The sequence below is a fragment of the Ursus maritimus genome, unplaced genomic scaffold (genome assembly GCF_017311325.1).
Source record: "Ursus maritimus isolate PB19 unplaced genomic scaffold, ASM1731132v1 scaffold_14, whole genome shotgun sequence".
Taxonomy (NCBI): domain Eukaryota; kingdom Metazoa; phylum Chordata; class Mammalia; order Carnivora; family Ursidae; genus Ursus; species Ursus maritimus.
The window spans coordinates 53,275,296-53,297,299 of NW_024423786.1; the positions used below are offsets into that span (position 1 = coordinate 53,275,296).

A 22,004-nucleotide genomic window follows, 5' to 3' on the forward strand; every position below is an offset into this window, starting at 1 on the left:
CCTGCCCATGGGGGGACAGGCCACTGCAGTGGCTCATTAGGGCCTCTAGGTCTGGCCCTAATGAAGGATAAGCTGGCCCAGGGGTCAAGTTCCCCATCTGAGTGGCGTCTTTGTGAACTCTTCACTTCCAGGAAATCGGAATCCTAGCTCACCCGTAGTGGCGGCTCTGGGTATTCAGATCACGCAGAGATCGAGACGGTGTGTGCCCTGGCGACTCCGCTCAGGATTGCCACTCACCGGGTCCATCAGCACATGCTGCACTGAAGCCAGAAGGGTGAGAAGTGAAGTCACCTTGGAGAACAGTGGCAAGTGGGCTCTGAGCCTTCTCGGGCCGCATTCCACGCCTAAAGAGCTTGCGTCAGCTTCGTGGCACCTGATGTGACTTTCAGAGATGCCTAGGACGGCGCCATCGGTTTCTTCCTCCCCCAGATGAATAAAAACCCTCATGTGTTGCGTGTGAGAAGCCAGAGTGTCAGCCCAGCCCCTTGGGACACTTTGAGTCTTCTTCAAAAATCCTGAGATCTGGTTCCCGATGTTAAAAGTCACGCTATTTAGGGCCCTGCACTGATGGATTCAAGTTCTACAACATACATCCCAGAGATAGGCCACTTGAAATCACAGGAATTTCTTTACTGGTGTTATCAGAAACTCAGCTCCTGCTTTCAACACGCCAGCGAGCATCTTGCCCCGGACCACCAACACACAGGGGTTCAGAGAAGCCAGATCTCGTATTCTCCATCCGGCTCATCAGCACTGAGTCAAGGCCGGGGAGACTGTGCGTGGACCGTCTGTGGCTCCCCGTGTGTGGCCTGGCTTCCCACACGTGCCCCTCTAATCTCACGGCCACCCTTCCAGATGGCCCACAGGGCTGGCCTGCCACCCACACAGGTCAGAGTTCACGGTGGATAATCAACCGCAAAACATGTCTTCTCTGTGGCCTGCGTTCCCAGTGAAGATGCAGACGAACTCGACTGTTCGATGACCTCACACGTGTAGCAAGCATTTGCTAGAAGCTTCCTCATTGTCTGCCCATCAGGGCTTTCGTCCAACTGTCAGAGCAAACACTTTGCAAGCAAATGCACGTTGTTTGAGAAAGGAATTTTGCCAATAGTGCATCTGCTTTTTCCTCTGACTCAAGTATTTATCATCACCTTTTTCTTTAATTGAATAGCCTCCTTTTTTTTTTAAGCGCCACTTTAGGTTCACAGAAGAATCGAACGGGAATCAGAGAATCCCCATAGCCCCCCACCGCCCCCACACTCACACGGTTTCCCTCATTAGCCTCTCATGGAAGCTTGGTACATTTGTCACTGTCGATGAGCCAATCCTGACCCACGGTTACTATGAACTAAAGCTCCTGGTCGACATTAGGGTTCGCGCTTGGTGCTGTGCGTTCTGCGGGTTTCGAGAAACAGTCAACGATATCGTCTCTGAAGCTGGTTTTGCACGTTTCTCTGTGAAGGTGGGAGCAGGGCCCAGGTTTACTCAGGAGCACGGCTTTGAAAGAGAGATCTGAGGTCTCCATCTCTCGTCTGCCTCCAGTGACAAAGTGAAAGAAGGAGAATGTCATCCTGGAAAGAAAGAAGTCTTTGGTGCTTATTCGGAAAAGTCACAATTAATTTGCCAGAGAAGTCATTGTTCCTGTTCAGGGTGATACAAACCTGCTTAGAATGTCAAGGGCGACTGTGGACAAATGGGCCGTTCGTTGGTCTGATAAAATCCGTTTCCGCTCTTTGCCCATTTCTCATTCTCTGGAATTTTCTCTCATGGCTGTGTATGCAAAGTGACCACAGTCTGTGCCTCCACACCGGATCCCACTGCCGAAAAAGGACACCAGCGCAGTGGTCATCACACTCTAATGAGGTCTTTCATGGACTCGTCGCGGTGAATGGGGATTGATTTCTGGGTCTTGATCCTTGTGCTGAGATCATGCGAGATGCTAACATTTGGGAGGGCTGGCCGAAGGGTATACGATTCTTGGTGCTATTTTTGCAACGTTTTTGTAAGTCTGGAATTATTTCCAAATGAAAAGTTTAAAAATTCTTTAATTAAGTAGACCTCTATTGTTTAAAGTTCTAGGAATTATGAGAACTAAACACATCAGCTGCTAAAAACGATTACCAAGAGCACTTAGTACACTCACGATCTCGGGCAGCCATTCCCTCTATACCCGTATCATTTTTAAAAATCGGCTTAACAGTGAGGTCTAATACATCTGTAATGTGTAATTCTTGGTCAAATTCTGGGGCAGCAGGGAGCAGCAAACCACAGCCACGCAGCCAAATCCAGCCAGCTGCCTGACTTTGTAAATAAAGTTTTATTGGCACACAGCCACGCCCATTCCTTCACTTGTCTGCGGCTGCTTTCCAACTGCAAGGACAGAGTTGAGTAGTTGTGGACAGAGATTCTCTGGCCCACAGAACCCAAAATATTTACTATCTAGCCCTTTACCGAAAAAGTTTGCCAACCCTCAATCCATAAGATCTGACTCAGAAAGATAATCACAGAAGATTAAGTGATAAATGCAAGGAGCGGAACTGAGTACATAGCACAACCCCGGCTGAGGAGAGAAGCATGAAAGCCAATGTGAATCTGTTAAGATACACCTGAAAGGACCCACACTAGGCTGTTAGTAAAAGCTTTTCCTCCTGCGTGGGAGTTGGGTGGGGCCGGGGAGAAGTTGAGGCAGGGCTTGGATGGGGTGTGCCAGGCCAGGTGCCCAGGACACCAAATTTAAGGAGGTGTTCACCTCCACGTGCCAACTTTGCCCTGCCACGATCTTGAGGACGAGCACCTCAAGTCCGGAGCTGGGGGTGCCTCGTTGGCCCCACCGCAGTCCTGGCCCTGAGTGGAAACTCTTCTCTGCCGTGGTCAGATTCTCGCACAGCAAGCATGTAGAATATTACTTACGTAGTCTTAACATGTATTCTTAAATTAGCAAAAGAAAAATGGGCAAACAGATTTACAATGCCCTATTTTCCCAAGCCAGCCTCCCCCTATCCCCAGTGGCGAGCCCCCAGATTCTTTCCATCTCCCCCCTGGCCCTTCACTGCGGGCCGTTTCCTTTCTGCAGACAGAATTCTGTGATTTATATCCCTGTCCTCAGCGTTCCAGCAGTGTCTCTTTCTTTATTTTAAACTACTCTCCATGTTCTTTAAAGATCCAAAAGCGTTGCTCATAAAGCATTTATACTTATATTTCCTCTATGGTCAAATAACTAAGCTAGATCTGAGGATGCAGGATTAACCCTAGCACGTTTCTGTCCTTGTCCCCACTCCTCCCTGGCCTTTCCAGGGAACATCCCCTCCCCTCCCCACCGCTAGCTGCCGGAGGCATGTCAGATCGTGGCAGACCCAGTCTGGAGATGCCGCTGTTGCTTCAGCAGTGGTCATTGCTGGCTCTTGGCAGGGGCGACCCCTATCCATGGTGGGCCCTTTTAATGACATTATTATATTATAAATGGAATGGCCCCTTGGGCATACACTCATGAACTCAGGGACGTAATCTCCACCCTCCCCTAGGAGGCCCCAACACAGTCCTTACATCAGGTGGAATCATGCTAGGATTATACATGAAAGGAGAGAAATTTTCTAAATAGTTGGCTTATTTTAATATACTTGGGAGCTATTAAAACTTGTCTGCTATCTGCTATTACGTTAGGTTCTTGAGACACTGTATCTTTGATCACGAGTCCTTACCTATTTTCTGCCCTCCCTGCCAACAAGCCCTTAAAGCACGATATATGTCCTTACCCCCCCGTATTCTGTTAGTAATTCATGCAGCAGAAACAGATGATATTAAGTGGCCAATAAAAAGGAATATTGCTGCATTGCATCGAATCAAAAATAAAAATTAAGCTCCTGATAAGTCAAGAAACGGACGCATAAGCATATGTGTAATACCAAGACGGAAGGAAACCGGAAGCTCAGAAACCAGGAATGATTTTAGGGAAACCCGCCTGGGTCTGGGCACCACTGCGTCCATCCTTGGCTCCTCCTGACTGTTTGATTTGCTGGGCTGTGCAGACAGCACCTTGATAAGTATTTTTAAATAGCAAAAAAGTTAAACTCCAGTCAAATATAAAAACTAGCTTTTATTTTAAGCATATTTAAACACTAACTTCTCCAGCCACTGAGAGGATTGAACGAGGCGTTTATACTTGTGCAGTGAGAGTCGCTCCTGCAGCTGTGTAAGGAAGACTCGGACTTCAAGTCAAGTGCAAGATGCTCCTTGTCCACCGATGCAGGACGCGCCTCCCGCGCGGGCCGGGAGGTGGCGCCGCAGCGCCCTCTGCAGGACAGACGGACGCGCTGCGCCTTCAGTGCTGCCTCTGGGGCGTTAACCTCCACATCTGGCCTTGGGTGCGGTGGTGGAGTGTTTTCCTGGTCTTCACCGCCTACTGATGTTTACACGAAGATTTCATTTTAAAGCATAGTGAACACCTTGGGAGATTCCACTGTGCATTAATTTCCTGCATCCATGGGCTTGATCAGACCCTATTTAATAGCTATGGGTTCTTCAGGATGATCTTACCTAGCAAGCCTTAATTTGTCTTCTTTTCCATAATACTCTACAGTTTTTGGCAGGCAGTCCTAAATATGTCCGGCACTCCTCTGGGTATTCCCAAGGCCCTCCCAGGGGCCCCACGGGGTCAAAACTGTTTTCATAATAATACTAAGCCATCAGTTGCCATTTTCCCTGTGCTGACATGTGCACTGATTGTGCAAAATCAACATCGATGAGCCCCCGGGGCACAAATGCAGGTGCAGAGCAAGGCAGAGGCGTGAAGTTCTCCCAGAAGTCACCGTGGTCTTCACCACCCTGCACTCACAGTGAAAAAGAAAAGAGAAGCAGTGGATGGGGTACTGCAATTTCCGGTTAAGGTCAACCTGTGGTCCTTGGTGGAACTATTAATTGCTATTAATTGTATTAAAATCTCAGTCCTGGAATTCACATCTTTCCAATATTCTTTCTGTGTGACAAAAGTACTTCTGCTGCCAAGTACGATGACTGTCCTAAGGAAGAGCCGCCAGGCAAATGATTGGGAGCCAAACCAGCCACTTTTGTCATGAAACACTGTGTGTGTTTGAAGGAATAACAGACAAATGATGATTATTCAGACTTGGGGAACTGGCAGACATTTTCTCAAAGATGAATGGTGTGAGGTGGATGTATCCAGGAAAACAGCCGACTAATTGGGTTGCCAATACATTTTCAACCAAAAAAAGAAAAATTAGAATTTTGGGCTTGGTGGTGATATGAACAAATGTGATTTTTCGGTACTATATAATGAAGCGTGTCAACATTTGGAATATCTGCCAAGTCAGTGAACCAATATTTTCCAAGTGACTGGCACGTGATGTGACAAAACCACGCATGTGAGAAGATCCATTCAAATTGCAAGGGAGAATAATGGGTTTTTTAAATTAGTTGTATATTTTTTATCAAGGTCAAATTCACCTAACATAAAATTCATCATTTTAACCACTTAAAAGTATAGGCTTCAGCGGCATTTAGTACATTCTCAATGTGGTACAACCATTACCTTATCTAGTTCCAGAACATTCTCATCACCCCGTAAACTGGTAAGCCTGACCAGTTAGCAGTCGCCCTTCCCCTTTCCCCCCCACCCCACCCCAGCCTCTGGCAACTGCTCTGCTTCCCGTCTCCGTGGGTTCTCCTGTTCTGGACATTTCATATACGCGGCCTCGTGTGCTATGTGGTCTTTTGTGCCTGGCCGCTTTCACTGAGTATCACGCTCCTGAGGCTCATCCGCACCGTAGCTGGTATCACTGCCTCCGTCCTTTTCATGGATGAGTAATATTCCATTGTATGCGTATGCGCGTTGTGCTTATCCAGTCATCTGTGATCGAAGCTTGGATTTTTCTGGGTTTTTGCCATGGGGAATCATGCTGCTGTGAACATTTGTGTACACGTTTTTCTGAATACACCCAGGAGTGGAATTGCTCGGACCTAATAGCTTAACTGAGACAATGTGTAACCTTTGGAGGAACTCCCGGACTGTTTTCCACAGCAGCTGCACCATTTTCCGTTCCGCCAGCCGCGTGTGAGGGTTCCAGTGTCTCCACATCCTCACCGACACTGGTTTTTTTTTTTCTTTCCTTTCTTTCTTTTTTAATAGCCATACTAGTGCGTGTGAAGTGGTGTCTCCCTGTGCTTTTCATGTGTTTCCCTGATGACTTAACATGTCGAGCATCTTTTCACGTGCTTCTTACACACCCGGCTGTTCAAGTCCTTTGCCCATTTTTTAATTTGGTCACTGATCATTTTGTTGTTGAGTTGTGAGAGGTCTTTATTCTGGATGCAAGACCCTTATCCAATATGCAGTTTGCAAATATGTTCTCCCATTCTGTGGCTTGTCTTTTCACTCTCTTGATAGTGTCCTTTGCTGTACAAAAGTTTTTAGCTCTGGTGAAGTCCCATTTATCTTTGTAAAGATTTATTTGTCTTCTGTTGTTTGTGCTTCTGGTGTCATATCTAAAAATCCATTGCCAAATCCAAGGTCATGAAGATAAACTTATTGCACATGACTGTCTAATGTTTTCTTCTAAGAGTTTTATAGTTGCAGCTCTTACATTTAGTTCTTTGATTCATTTTCAGTTGATTTTTGTATATATTGTGAGGTAAGGGTCCAACTCCATTCGTTGGCATGTGGAAACCCATTTATCCCAGCCCCATTTGTTAGAAAGTTTACTCTTTCTCCATTCAGTGGTCTTGACACCCTTGTCAAAAATCAGTTGACCATAGACATACAGGATTATTCCCGGATGTTTAATTCCATTCCATTGACCTATGTACATCTATACGTCTATCCTCATCCCGGTACTACCCGTTTTGGTTACTGTAACTTTGTAGTAAGTTTTGAAATCAGGAAATATGAGCCTTTCAAATGTGTTCTTCTTTTTCAAGGTCATTTTAGCTATTCAGGCTCCCTTCAATGCCATACGAATTTTAGGATCAACTTGTCCATTTCTGAAAAAACAGTTGGAAGTTTAATAGAGAATTTGGGTAAGGACTGCATTGATCAATTTGGAGAGTATTGCCGTCCTAATATGAAGTCTTCTGATCCGTGAACATAGGATGTCTTCTGTTCATGTAGGTCTTCTTTAATTTCAGTCGGCAATGTTATAGTTTTCAGTGTACAAGTATTTTACCTCGTTGGCTAAATTTATTCCTAGGTATTTTATTTTCTGTGATGCTTTTGTAAATGGGATTGTTTTCTTTATTGCATTTTCCTATTGTTCATTGTTAAAAAATATAACCGATTTTTGTATGTTGATCTTGTATCCTGCAACTCTGCCAGGTTTGTTTACGAGCATTCATAGGTTTTTTGTGGCTCCTTCAGGATTTTCTATGTCTAAGATCATGTTATCTGCATATAGAGATAGTTTCACTTCTTTTCCAATATGGATGTCTTTTATTTCTCACTGTTGCCTGATTGCCCTGGCTAGAACTTCCAGTACAGTGTTGAGTAAAAGTGGCGACAGTGGACACACACACAGCGGTCAGAAGAGGTGATGGGCAAAGCAGGAACCGTCTCATTCCTGCACTCAGCCCCAGGAGCCCCGTCCAGCTGCTCTTTCCAAAATATGTGTTCCACCTGCTTTTTGCGCACGCATCGCAGAAGTCTGCCTTCCCTGCGTGTGTTTGAGGAAGGTGTGCATTGGGTTTATTTCCTTCCATTGTGGTTCTCTGCCTGCCGTGGTAGACTCCAGCAGATTTCCCATTTCCATTTAACACGCACAAGTGGGCATCAAATTTGGCACGTACGAATGTGGTGGGAGCCGCACACAGCCGGGTGTTTCCTTCTGTGCATCGCCCTGCTGGACCACCTCAGTCCCAGCCTCCATGAGGTCCTCAGAACCCAGCTATAGGAGCCCCTTCCCCCAGGAAGGCCTCCCTGTTAGCTTCCGGTGACTGTCCCCGTGATTCGTTCTCATTCCTGTGCAACCCTCTTTGCCCAGTTCACGCTTCATAAACATTCAGGAGCTTATTTCTGTGACGCGTCCAGTGGCCCCAGGGTTCGACGCCTCCCAATGGCAGGGCCAGGGTCTTTGGCCTTGTTGGTATCTTCCTGGAGCACCCAGGAGGGAGACCCCGGGCTTCGTGACCGGACAGGCCGGCCGGGAAGTCAGTAGGGCCACCGCTGTCCTTGGGTGGACAGCTGATTCTCCCTAGCAGCCGATGACGGGTCCATCATTCTGCCGCCTTTGCTTCCACCTGAGCTCACGCCTCGGCTCAGTGTTCGGGCTGTGCAGACGGGCTGCAGTGCCGCGGCCGGTGTGCGCGGAATGCTTCGCTGTGCTGCTGGCGCTCCCGGGCTCCTGCGCTCCCCCGCATGTCCGGAGTCACGCTCCCCCTCCCGGCAGCTTTCACTCGCCACCTAACCACGCGCCCCCACCCGCGTCAAGCCTTGTTTTTATTTTGTAGGCGCTTGAATCGTTATTTGGATATTAATAAAAACAAACCTTGGCTGATGCTAACCATCTGATTTCCTTTTTTTTGTTTTTTTCCGTTTTGTTTTGTTTCTGCACACATTTTCTTTAGCTTGAAATGGCGATTGAAAACCTCCAAAAAAGCGAAGGGATCACTTCACACAAAAGCGGTTTACTCAACAGCCATGTAAGTGTGTGTCGACCTGGCGGCCTGCCCTGCCGCGCTCGTAACCCTCGTAGGCATTTTAAAAACAAGCGAAGACCATGAAATGACCGCTGTCAGGTGCTGAAAGGTAGGGGGGAAGCCAACCTAGGATGCTACATCCAGCAAAAAAAACCTTTCCACAGCGTGAGGGAAAGGGTCCTGCGTCCATGCAGGTGGCTGGTAACAGCACGTACGCTCCGGGTGCTCGTGGAGGGAGGTGTGAGATGCGTGTCACACGCTCCCGGAGGGGCCTGGGCGGCAACAGGCATCATAAAAAAGTGATACTAAGATAGGCAACAACCACAACAGAAAAGGCAGGACTGGGGGCGCCTTCATGACTCTTAGCTGCGTTTCCTGTCTGTGATCAGCTCTTTGGGGGAAAAAATAATTATAATAATAGAAAAGTGCAAAGCAACATATTTCTATTGAACTGTATAAGATCTTTCTCCTTCGCTCTCCTCCTGGGGAGACAGTGATGGTAGCTTCCGTGCCAGGAGGCAGCAATCGTCCCTGTCTCTGGGCAGCTTCGTGTGGTAGGACGGGGCTGAAGAAGGTGACCAGCTAAGAGTCTTTATTTCCTAACCAGGACCCCGTCAAGACTTTGGTACTGGCCAACGTGCCAGGTGAGGCATTGGCTCAAAGGGCAGTGATGTTGGGGCAGAAACCCAGCTAGGGAAGGCCCAGAAACTTCTAGGTTCTGGATTGGCAGACGTGTGCTGGGCTGCTCCAGGTACACGTGATGAGGGCCCTGCGCTCCTGGGCCTCAGAGGCCCGGTCACTGGAAGGGAGAGCAGTCCCACACCTATCGTCTTGAAGCAATAAATGCATAAATAGTTAAAAGAGCGTCAGGCCCCTGCTGAGTGTCCTCCCCTCCCCCACCCCGCCGGACTAGGTGGCTCATGGTCTCCCTGTCGCCAGTTACTGCTGGACAGTGTCAGCCCCGTGGCCAGATCTGGGGAGGGAGCAATCTGCAGTGTGTGCTTGCTCAGTCTGAAACTCAGGCCACCGTGCAGGCAAGTCTGCACAGTGGCCTGCTCTGTTCAGCAGGGCCCTGAAGCAGACATGCGTGGCCTCGATACAGCCCGAGGGCTCTGGTGCCGGGTCAGCCCTGAGGAAGGCAGAATGTGGGGTGCAAACCCCAGGCAGGCAGGGCTCCGCAGGAAATTTAAAATGTCTTTGTGGAAACGCATGAGCCGCTTGTCTCTGGCTGTAGGAGTGCTTCTGGCTTCTAACACGTTTCCTTTGGAAGGAGACTCCTTTGACTGCTTCCCTGCTGATTCGGTTTCCGAGCTGCAAAGGCTCCCGGCGTCCGTTTCTCCCTGGCCGTGTGTCGTGTGTCGTGGAGCTGTGAGCAGCAGGGTCTGGGCTTGGTGGCTTAGCATCAGAGAAGAGAAATAAGATCTTTCCGAAGAGTCGACCCCACACACCGGGGTGAAAGCCACCTGGAGCTTGTCCAGCCAATGTGAGAGCCAGGAGGGAGAGGGAGAGAATGGGTCCCGGCCCCGAGGTGGGGCCCCGTGTCCCTGTGGCGGCCAGCCACGCTCGCTCACGATGCTTGTCACCCTGGCCGCCCGCCGCTGAGTGAGCTCTAGTGCCAGACGACGCTGCCGAGTCCCGGCTCCGTTGCCAGCCCAGCCCTGGCGCAAACGAGCCGGGCTGGGGGCTGTGCCCCACGGACCCGTTTTCCTAGTGGCCTCCCAGCGACGCTTCTGAGAGCCCAGGTGGCAGCCTCCCCACCCACCGGAGCTGTGCTGAACACAGGGAGCAGAAGGAACGAGGAGAACTCACACCAGGGAGCTGGGCACGCGCGGCAGTAGCCAAGCAGGCGTGAGAAAGCGCGCCCAGGTCACAGCTAAGTGTGCGCAGAAGTGAGCCGTGGAGGTTTTCCCCTGGGGCCGGTACCCGTGCTCTGCGGAGTGTGTTTGCTTCCCGACGACACGCCAGCACGGGGTGGGCCAGCTAGCCAGATGCCCCGAGCGGCGACACAGTGCCTTCCAGACCCGGCCAGTGTCGGGGTCGCCGGAAACCTCCCAAGCTGCCCTCAAGGGGCTGAGTGAGACCCAGGGGGTCTGCGGGTGGAAGGAACTTTCCACAGGAGGAAACCCCCACAGGAGGAAATGGGCCTCGAGCGGTCTCGAAGACGGGGAGTGGCAGATTTGGTGGCATGAAAACCAGGGACAGCTGTTTGTGGGGAAGGCGGCGAAGCGCTTGTCCTGAGAATAAAAACGTGCCTTCCCCCACCGCAGCCCACATTGGGATGCAGCCACCTTGGTGCCTGGCCTGGGGGACTTCAGTCGAGGTCCCCCATCTTGAGCAGGGGAGGGGCCTGGGCTCCTCCCCGGGCTGCTCCTCAGCCGTCCCCCAGATCCCTGCACAGAACAACACCCCCCACTCGTTCACAGTCATTGTCACATGGGGGCGGCGTGGTCTGTATAATAAACTCCTATTAGTTACCAACCCTGGGAGGAGGACCTCTTATGGATTAGTTGTATTTAGAGTCTATGACTTTTTTTTTCATTGAGGACCACAAATTGCCAAAGATCGCTTGGTCTTCAGTTGGCATAGGATTGCAGGCCCGTGTGATGACAGAGCATGCCATGGGGCTGGGGCTCGGCTAGCATCGATCGGCAGCCTCATGGGATGGGTGCCTTGTCCAGAAATGGCTCCAAATTATCGTGGCAAATGCTTCTAGCACTTGTCTTGGTCAGACGGCTGGTTTCTTTCCCGAAGCCCCCTCACCGCCTTGCTGACCCCACCCTGGCTCCCAGCAGGAAAGGTCGTTTCCCAGGGGGCACCACCACCACCCCCACCATCTCTCCCATGGAGTGTCGCAGCCACCACGTAGTCAATGGGTCACTGCTCTGTTCAGAAGCCTCCAGGTCACCCATCACTCCTACTAGAAGCCAGCATCATCAAAACATCCTCCGGGGCCCTGCCTGACCTGCCCCGTCCCCTTCTCCCCTCCCCTTTCTCTCTGCTCCCGACACACAGGCCCCCTCACATTCCTCCAACACGCCAGGCCCGTTGCTGCCCCAGGGCCTTTGCACAGGCTGTTCGCTCTGCCTAGAATGCTTCTCCATGGCTCCCTCCCTCAGCTCCATCATGACTTAACCCATTGGTCACTTGAATCAGCTTTCCCTCTGTGCAAAAGGGAGAAAAGGTGTAACTGATTGTTCTGGGGGCTGCTAGAGGGGTCAGCTCTCTCTGGAGTTACTTCTGCTTGGGAAGAACTTGTTGTCAAGATAACCATGCGTCATTGATGTCAATGCCAACATTGACAACCACCCAAGTAAAGAGGTCCATTTTTCGTTCCAACAACATGGGGCTGGGGGATGGTGATAAGCCAAAGCGATCATTCTTCCCAAACACTTCCTCATACATGTGAGCTGGTCCTGTCGAGGGCCTCCTCCAGCCCACCACCTGCAGAATCTGACCTCACCCTTCTCGCCCAAAAGTCCATGTTCCTCTCCCACTCCCGGAGAATTCCCTAAGACTCGGCGCTCTGTGCTCCCCAGGGGGCAGAGGGACAAAGGCTGCAGCTTCTGCACCCTGACTGTTGGCATCCCGCATGCGGGGGGCCCCTTAGTGCTTCAGGACCCCTTCTCTTGGTCTGTTGCACCTCCTGGGGGGGCAAACGTGGGCAACCCTGTTACATCTCTACCTGCCTGAGGTTCTCATACCAGTGGGGGAGATGAACAATAAATAGATAAAATGCACCTGCCAGCTCTGGAGGGGGAAAGTTCTCGGAAGAAAACCTCGGGGCTCACAAAACCTCCTCAAATACCAGCCCTTCCTCACCTGGATCTCAAACTGAAAATAAGAGAGGACGGCAGCCGGGGAACCTAGTCACCCCCATGCCTTGTGGCTGGGGGGCAGCTTCCTGGCGCCAATGGGGCTATGCTCACCCCTGCCCCTTCCAGATGCCCCAGTCCTACCATCCCGCAGCCTCCCAGAGCCCAGGCGGGCAGCGGCGCTCAGGGAGGGGAGGAAGGTGTGCCCCGAGGGTCAGGGGGCAGTGCCATGCTGACGTCACAGCTAAGATTCAGCTTACGGCAGCAAGGGGAGAGAGGTCAGGGATCAGGGAGGACCAAGGACGTGGCTCTCGAGGGCCCGAGCCCTGGGCCCGAGCGAAACTTTGGAGAGTAAAGGGTGGCAGAAAAGCACACTGAGGGAGGGTTGGAAAACTAAATATCGAGTGAGGCGACAGGAGGTTCTCTTCCCAAATGGTCGAGTGAAGGGGGTGAGGTGTCTTTCCTGGGCGCCGCCCTGTTCCCTGGGCCTCTGCCGGGGCCTGCAGCCGCCCTCTGCCCTGTTGCTCTGTGCCATCTCGCCTTCCCTGTCCTGACTGCCCCTCAGTTGGTGAGGCCGGGAGGAGACCACCTGGGGTTACCCTACACTGGGACCCTGGGCGGGTGACGGGCCAACTCTCTGGCAGCCCCGCAGCCCCACAGCCCGGGGCAGGAGGGCACAGGGCCACCACACGGGGTGCACAGCGAGCAGGCGCTGCGGGAGGCTGGCCTCCTAGTGACGATGGTGGGGCGGCCCTGGTTCACCCCTGCGACTCAGGGAGAAGCAGGAGCCGCACCGGTCCCTCCCTGCAGAGACTTCTCTGCAGAAGCCGCATGAGGAGGGAGCCTCTCCTGGCTTTCCCTGGGCGGCAGGGCAGCAAAATCTATTGGGCCTTAATGCGAGGCCTCAGGCCACTCTTCCTCCTCGGCCTGCGTGTGTGAACGCCCTCTCTGTGCATCCCCCCGACCCCGTCCTCAGCCGTGGGGCCACGTTAACAGACCTGCTCCCAACCTCTGCCCTGAGCCCCGGCCCAGCAGTCAGCCGACCTCCATTCCACAGCAGAGCCCACGGCCCCAGCCCTTCCTGCTGCCCAAAGTGTGTCCTTCTATTACAGGACCCTCTCCTCTGTCGGTCCCCCACGTGTCCCTTCGCCTGGACCTTTGACCTGTGCCCCTCCATCCCCCGCACATCCAGCCGTGCCCACCTCCGCCTCTGAACCTTTCCTTGCCCCCGCCGGGCCCCACCGCCCACCTCTCACTCGGCCGCACTGGAGCCGGGAGGCCCAGGGGTGTGATGAAGGGACGTCAGGCGTTCGTTTGAAAATAGCCCGAGACAGGCAGGAGGCGGCGGGTGGGGCTTAGGGATGAAATAAACTCGGCCCCGAGCTGACGGCTAGAAGCAGGAGTCGGTCCCATTGCTCTCTCTACCACTGTGCCTGTTAGAACCTTTCCACAGTAAAACTGTCTTTTGAAGGGGAGACTCCAGCAGACCCCCCAGCCAGCGTGCTGGGTCTAGGCAGGGCCACTATGGCCTGGGGCCAGCTGGGGCTGAGCTCTCCCTGGGCAGACGCTCACTTCGGGTCTAGAAGCGTGCAGACGGGTGTGCGACGTGCTGGGTCCCCCACACCTGGGGCGCAGAGGGCTGGGAGCCCCTCACAGCTCCAGGCAGGGGCCATGCCTTAGACCGCCTGTCCCCCTAAACCTTCCCACACAGGATCCTGCCTCAGGCCTGGGGCCCGTGCACACAGCCCCCGCCTATCTCCAAATCCCCAGCACGGTCCAGGGCTTTCGCACTCACCCATCTGACCTCCCTTGATCAGGGAACAGACACACTGTGCTGGGGGGGGGGGGGCCTCCTCTGCGTCGCTGCCTGGTGTGGGGGCTTCACTGTCTGTGGGGATGGCTCCTGCCCTTCTGACCCGATGCTGAGCTCTGGGGGCAGCGGCCTGGGCACAGAACCTGGCTTGGAAGCTCTTCGGTACTGTGTCCCGTTTCCGCTTACAGCCTCTCTCTCGGTCCAGGACCTGAGGCTAGGTCAGTCTGCCTCTGTCCGTCGTCCTGTTTTTCGTTTTGTGTTGTTGTTGTTGTTGTTTCAGAAAGAAAAAGAAATTGTTCCTGAGAGAAAATACCCCACAAATTCTAGAGTGTATGGTTTTCGGGCCACTCGGTCACCCCACCAGCCGTGGGGACACAGACCTCTCAGGCAGCGCACGTACCCTACCTCAGGGAAGCAGCACTGCGTCGGGTCTGAGAGCTGCTAAGAGGACGGGCAGGAGGAAGGAGTGTCTGGGAATTCCACCTTCCACTCCTCCCTTCCTTCCCCGCCTGTTCTAGGAGAATCTGACTGCCCCAGGGTGCAGAATTCCTGGTTGGGGCCAAAGATGGTAGCACAAGCAATAGGGCAAGAATTCAACCAGGACTTTCATATTCAGTGACCAGCGATGAGACAGGTGGCCAAGCCCCGGCCATCTTAATCCTTAGATGAACGATTTGTCCGTCAATCACAAGGCATCAGGAGGTGGACAAGCTCTAAAGGCCCACGTCACCCTGTTTAATGCCGGGGGCCATGCGGATGGGTCTGCGGAGCTTTCTTCAGTCCTCCTCGTCTTGACATTCCTGTAAGTTGAGGAGACATGGTGCCAAAATGATTAGGAAGACACACCCAAGAGGTCTCAATCACTTGCGGGTTTTTGTAAATTAAGTCAAGGAATCTGAAAACCAGGCTGAACATTGAAGGAATAAATACAGGAGTGGAGAGAAGCTGTTAATTCATGTGCCCAGAATCCCTCAAATCCAAATCAGTGACAGTGGCAATGAATTTCCTCATCATGTCAATGGAGAGAAAGCATGTGCTTCTCCTAATGAGCCCACGTTAGCGTTTCAGCATTTTGGGGGATCCTGATGAACGCGAGCCTATCTTTCTTCATCCAGCTCCAGTGGCTGTTGGATAACTACGAAACCGCAGAAGGCGTGAGTCTCCCCAGAAGCTCTCTCTACAACCATTACCTTCGGCACTGCCAGGAGCACAAGCTGGACCCTGTGAATGCCGCCTCCTTCGGGAAGCTGATCCGCTCCGTGTTCATGGGCTTGCGGACACGACGGCTGGGCACCAGGTGGGTACACGGGGGTGCCCGGTAGCCCCACACCCACCTGTCCTCCTGCGTCCTCTATACAGATATTGAGCTTTTGGAGAACGTGGTCTTTCTCTTTCCGCCCACACGCCTCTGGGTGAACTTGGAGTTGTTCTGAACTGGCGGCAGCACGGGCCTGACCGGCCCAAGGTGTTGGCCGTAGGCCATCTCTCTCCTGGTGACAAGGAGCATGGGCTTTGCTTCATCAGTCTCTCTTTGTTTAAAATTTTCCATAATAACAGATTTTCTTAAAAAGCAGCCTCTGGATTATCAAGTAGAGTTGGATTTATGATTTCTTGGTGCTTTCTGCTCTGCCTGGACCAATCCACCACCGCCAGCCCTTGGCCCTGCGGAACCAGGGACTGTCACTTGCCACAGACTTATCCCAGGCAGGAAGTGAACACTCCTCCCACCAGAAAACAGCAGCCATACTGTATTCAAAGTGGGCGGCCTAGAGCACACAGAAGGCCATTTCTTGCATGGCTGCTGTCTGTGAAGTCACACATGGGGGTGGGGTCACTCACATACCCTCCGAAGCTGGTGTTGGGCCAAGAGAATGTTCTCTACCACCTTCTGATCCTTTACAGAGAACATTCTTACAGAGCATCAATGGATAGAGGCGGGAAGGACAGGGGAGAAGGAGAGGGAGCCTCTGGTCTCTGGGGACACAGCCACCAGTGCCTTTGGGGGGCCTCTCCAGAAGGCTCATGCATGGCCTCCACCGTCAGAGTGTCCCAGATGCTGGCCTCAGGATTGGGGCTTTTCTCCCCCACGCTTTCCCTCCTCCTGGCACCAGCCAAGCTCCTACCTCATCTAGAAGGTACCCATGCTCCACCCACTTGTCCGTATTGCCAGATACATGTCTGTCCTTCCATGCCTCTCTCCTGAGGAGCCCTTCCGACCTGTGTTCTTAACCAAATTGTCTAAAGCCCTTTGATCATTCATTTCTCCCATAGTAAGCTACGGTAGTGTTTCCCAAATGGTGCCATTTTCCAGATCATGTTGTTAGATGATCGGGGGCGGGCGGTGATGATAATAATGCTGATGGTGGTGATGGTGATGGTGGGATAGTGATGACAGTGATGCTGGTGATGGTGATAGTGAAGATGGTGATGATGGTAGTGGGAAGATGGTGGTGGTGCTGATGGTGAAGATGGTGATAATGACAGTGATGGTGATGGTGGGATAGTGATGATGGTTATGCTGGTGATGGTGATAGTGGTGATGGTGGTGATGGTGATGATGATGATGGTGAGGCCATGTCAGCTCAAACAAAGCTGGATCACTTTTCCCACTGCAGGACTTCTCAGACCCTTTATAATACTAAAACGAAAGCGGGGAAGTCTCTGAGAGGGATGCCAAGTATAGAATTTCCCGAACCACTGTGATCATGAAATAGCCCATGAACGTTCCCCACCACGGCCCAGGGAACACTGACCCTGAGCACCCAGAATGAAGGGCTAAGACAGAGCACTTGTCTGTCATTCAAGAACGTCTGCAAAGAGAGCTGACCCTGAGATGCTTGGTTTCTAGGGGCAACTCCAAGTATCATTACTATGGGATCCGTCTGAAACCAGACTCGCCCTTGAACCGGCTGCAGGAGGACACCCAGTATATGGCCATGCGACAACAGCCCATGCATCAGAAGCCAAGGTGGGTGACCTGGCCCAAAGCCAGTCTGAGGACTGACTTTCCTGCCCAAGGCAAGGGTTGGGTCTGAGTGTCGCTTGGGAGAACATACAGAAAAGTGTTTCTCAAACGTTAAATACATGGGGAGGAGGGGACTACCCAGACTGTGGTGGAAAAAATAGATTCATTTTAACCTCTGTCTCCAACGTCCTGGGAGAGCCAAGGCACAGGAGGCTGGGGAGGCAGCCTCATCCAGCTAGCAGAGCCTTCAGATCTTTCTCTTTTTAAAAAAAAAAAAAAATAGACATTATTTTTAGAACAGTTTTAGGTTCCCAGCAAAATTGGGCACAAAGTGCAGTTTCCATATGCCTGGTGTGCTCACAGGCACAGCCTCCCCGCCATCAGCGTGGCACCAGAGCTGTGTGTTTACCTACATCGACACATCATTATCACCTCAAGTCCATACTTGACACCGGGGGTCACTCTTGGCGCTCCATGCAAACGGGTTTGTACGGATGTAGCACGACACGTGTCCAGCGTTACGGACCACCCTGAAAAGGCTCTGTGCCCCGCCTGTTCATCTTTCCCTCCCCTCGACCTCTGGCAGCCACCGACCCTTCCACGGTCTCCGTAGTTTTGCCTTTTCCAGAATATCATAGAGCTGGAATCCTAGCTCTTTAATTTTCAACTATAGGGGAAAAAAAGAGAGAACACTGAAAATAACCCAAGAAGCCTGGAGAAAGCTAGCTTATATACTTAAGTGGCTGCTTCTTCCTGACATTTTGATCCAATGGCTGGCAAGGCCATTGTTGTTTGCTGGAATGTTCTCTTCTCTATCCATCCCACACCGACTCATCTTTTAAGGCAGGGGTCAGCAAACCTTTCTGTAAAGGGCCAGAGAGCAAATATCTTAGGCTCTGCAGGCCAGACACTCTGTCAAGACTGTCGAGCCCTGCCATTGCAGCATGAAAGCCAGCACATTGGTGATACAGAGACCAATGGGCATGGCTGTGTGCCAATAAAACTTTATTCACAAAACAAGGAACAGCACTGGCCCTCCGCAGCTGGGATTTGCAGGACCCTGGGATTTGCAGGGCCCCACTCCAACGTCACCTTCCTGGCAGTCCTGCAGTCTCCGCTCCTTCCCTGCTTCCCTCTGTCCCTGGCTCCTCTCCAGAGTCCAGACAGTTCCACGTGGCGCCTTCATAACTTGGCCCATCCGTGTGTGGCTAAAAACCCACTTTATCGGGCCCTAAGGCCAGCCCAGTGTCTCCAAACCACATGTCCAATCGTGGGAGTTGGAGGTCACGGAAGAGAGTCTCCAGAACATTCTCCAGCAGCCAACAGATACGAGTGGAACCAGCAGTCCATCCTGCAGCTGCTTGTCCACAGACATGGACTCTGTAGCATCTTGTTGCTGTTTGGTTGGGGCTCCTGCAAACACCCGTGAATCACGACACCAGGCAGAGTATTACCTCAGGAGCAGCTGTCCTCATGGAGACAGGCTCGTGCCATTTACACTGGGAACCACCACCCCCTCGAGTCAGGCAGTCCACACGCGTCTGAGAGGCTTTTCTCCATCCTCACGGGAAGCCGGGCCCCACTTTCCACCAGGAAAGGCGCTCCCCGCTGGAGTTGGGTCCCCCTGCTCTTCCCCGCACACGCCAGCACCACATCACAGCCGTCCGCTGGGCTCAGGACACCGCGCTGGGGAGCCCCGCTCCGTGAACGTTTCCCGTCTGCTGCCAGCACAGGCTGGCCACTGCTTTCTGGCTCAAGGCAAAATGAACGTCCCAGAATTTCCTTTGAGACCACATAATAGTAAGATATTTGTGATTCTATATAAAGAAGTTCACTTATCTTCTAAGGGAGAAGTATTGAGGGGGGGAAGATACACACGGCCCCACAAGCAACCACGAATACCCATCAGCGGGTGAATGGGTAAGCAAGTGTGTGCGTCCGTCCAGACAAGGGAATGTTATTCAGCCTTAGAACAGAAGTGACCCTGACACCTGCCACGACATGGAGGGACCCTGAGGACACTGTGCTCAGTGAGAGCAGCCAGACCCAGAAGGACACATCCCACAGGACCCCACTCCCAGGAGGTCCCCAGAGGAGTCCTGTCCACACAGACAGAGAGGAGATGGTGGGAGCCAGGGCTGGGGCAGGGGGTGGGGAGTCCGTGCTTCCTGGACAGAGTCTCCGTGTGGGGAGACGGAACGTTCTGGAGACGGAGGGTGGGGGTGGCTGCATGACAGTGTGTGTGCTTTGTGCCGCAGGGCTGTGCGCTTAGAGACGGTTACGGTAGTGAATTTCATGTTGTGTGTATTTTACCACAAGTTTTTAAACATTACACACACCCATACACACACACACACACACACACACGCACGCACCCCAAACTGAATCCTCCTCAGCTCTCTGCTCCGTGAGCCCCTTCAGGGGGTACAGCTGGGGCCTCATGGTGGCACCATGTCCCCTGCCCAGGTACCGGCCAGCCCAGAAGACAGACAGCCTTGGGGACAGTGGCTCGCACGGCAGCCTGCACAGCACCCCAGAGCAGGCCATGGCCGCACAGAGCCAGCACCACCAGCAGTACATAGGTGAGTGCCCCCTGGCCTGTGCGCAGGGCTCCCGGGAAAGCTCCGGTGTCCACTCGGCTCTTCGGTGCTCGCGGGTCTCAGCACCAGCGGCATCTACGGGGGTGCTTTAAACAGTTGGCTCGTATGATACCTCTTTAACTACGTAGGAATGTTCTAGATCAACCCTTATGGCATCCCCAAGATTTTAGAATAGTCAGCAGATGCCCCCAAATGAATATATAAAGTGACCATCAGGAAAAAAAGTAAAGAAAGTGAAATGCCCGTTGGAAAGAAGTCTAGATGTATTTTAAAAGCTGTTGCCTCAGGACTTGGCTGCCCTCCTCGGTTTTCTTCCTTGCTTCCCTGGAGCGTTTAGGATGCTGGCTCTCCCCTCCTGGTGGCCCGACACACGGCTGCCTGGCCCTTCCCTGGGAGAGCCCCTCCCCTGCTGGCACCACGGCCGCCCGGGAGAGCGTCATGGGCCGTGCCCAGGGAGGCTTGCTGTGGTCAGCGTCCATACACACACACCGAAGACATCAGTGACCTTTGTCTATTTTTAGTGTGTTTTGGGAGCCCAGACAGAACCCTTCAGGGAAGTAGCTAGGGGCAGCCACGGCCAGCCCCCTCCCCAGATTCACTGCCCTGGGAAGCCCCCACGCCAGGGTGATGGGAGCGTCTGCTGTGTGCCAGGCCCTGGGCTCAGTGCTCATCTGTGTCAGCGTATTTACTGTCGCTGGGAGAGACAGTGTTGTCCCTGAGAAAACCAAAGCTTAAAAGTTGTGAGACCCGGGGCTGTGGAGCAGTCACTGGCAACCCTAACCCTTACCCTAATCCCCCAGCACATGGGCCTCCTGCATGGAGCCCTTCTGCAGCTCTGGTGACCCCGTTTTCCTCCCAGATGTCTCACATGTCTTCCCGGAGTTCCCAGCGCCCGACCTGGGCAGCGTCCTGCTGCAGGAGAGCATCACACTACACGACGTCAAGGCCCTGCAGCTGGTCTACCGGCGGCACTGCGAGGTGACCACCCTCCCCCGCCCCGCCCAGGGAGACCCTGAGCCTGGGCCGGGCCCCCCCCCCGCCCCAGAGCCGGGGTGGAGAGCAGCGCGATCCTCCCCCCGGTGAGGCGGTCGGCCTTACACGTCACCAGAACCGCCAAACTCTCAGACGTCAGCAGGTGTCCCTGGGTGACGCGGAGGAGGCGGGAGCAGCCCCCTGCTTCCTCTAGCCAAGTAGATGGAATCTCCACTCACTAAACCGTGGCACATCCGTCCCCCCTTGGGGTCTCTGTCTGGATTTCAAGGGACCCCACTGCAGTAGCTCTCACAGCTGCCCACTTGGCATGTCCCGACAACACGTGATAGGCACAGTTCTTAACACGCACATCCGTTGAGGTCGACGGGCTGTGTTTATTCGCAGGCAACTTTAGACGTCGTGGTGAACCTCCAGTTTCACTACATTGAGAAGTTGTGGCTTTCCTTCTGGAACTCGAAAGCCTCCTCGGGTGACGGCCCTGCTTCTCTACCTGCCAGGTCACTGCCCTCGCCCCGCCCCTGCGCCCAGGGGCCACAGAGCCGCACTGGCTCATTTCCCAGGACCCCAGGGCTACCCTGCAGGCTGCGGCCCCCCACACTGTGACCCACAGACAATGGGTCCCCTTTCCAGGAATCGGCTCTCTGAGCCCCTCTGTGTGTGTGTGTGGTTTCCACACTCTAGTGTGTTGCCCGTTCCCTCGCTTCAGCACAGGGACTGCAGGGGGAACCCCGCGCGTCCCAGATAGAGGACATGTCATCCCCCGGCCACAGGCAGGGAAGGGGACGGCGCGGGGCCCACTGGGGAATTGGAGGCAGGGTGGGTTCCATCCTGGGGGCCCCCTGCCACCCTGCGGGCCACAGCTCACCCCGGTTCTCCCGTTCCCCACAGCGACGGGGATCCGGAAGGCGCCGTCCTCCCGAAGGACAAGCTGGTGTCTCTGTGTAAATGCGAGCCCGTTCTCAAGTGGATGAGGAACTGCGACCACATCCTGTACCAGGCCCTGGTGGAGATCCTCATCCCTGACGTGCTGCGTCCGGTGCCCAGTAAGCGGCTCCGCTGGCTGCTGCGCTCCCCCTTCGCCCGTGTGCTTGCCCTGCCCCCCCGGAATGAGGCCCAGGGGAGCGCCAGCTCACGCTCTGGGGAGGCCCGTCACTCTTGAGGTGCTGCCCACCAGCGCTGGC

At 53.4% G+C, this 22,004-nt stretch overlaps 1 protein-coding gene and 1 long non-coding RNA gene across 4 annotated transcripts in view; one reads left to right on the forward strand and one right to left on the reverse strand.

Moving 5' to 3' along the window:
* RFX2 (regulatory factor X2) overlaps positions 1-22,004 on the forward strand; it is a 92,534-nt gene that overhangs the window by 61,355 nt on the left and 9,175 nt on the right. For 2 of the 3 annotated variants that reach the window (XM_040629496.1, XM_040629497.1), the window contains exons 6-8: positions 8,569-8,643; positions 15,381-15,562; positions 17,114-17,233. In XM_040629496.1, the coding sequence (XP_040485430.1) occupies positions 8,569-8,643; positions 15,381-15,562; positions 17,114-17,233 (377 nt within the window). The remainder of the gene's footprint in view (positions 1-8,568; positions 8,644-15,380; positions 15,563-17,113; positions 17,234-22,004) is intronic. The other variant, XM_040629498.1, reaches the window with a different exon arrangement.
* LOC121102564 overlaps positions 1-22,004 on the reverse strand; it is a 54,999-nt gene that overhangs the window by 27,722 nt on the left and 5,273 nt on the right. The gene's annotated exons all lie outside the window — the stretch shown is intronic.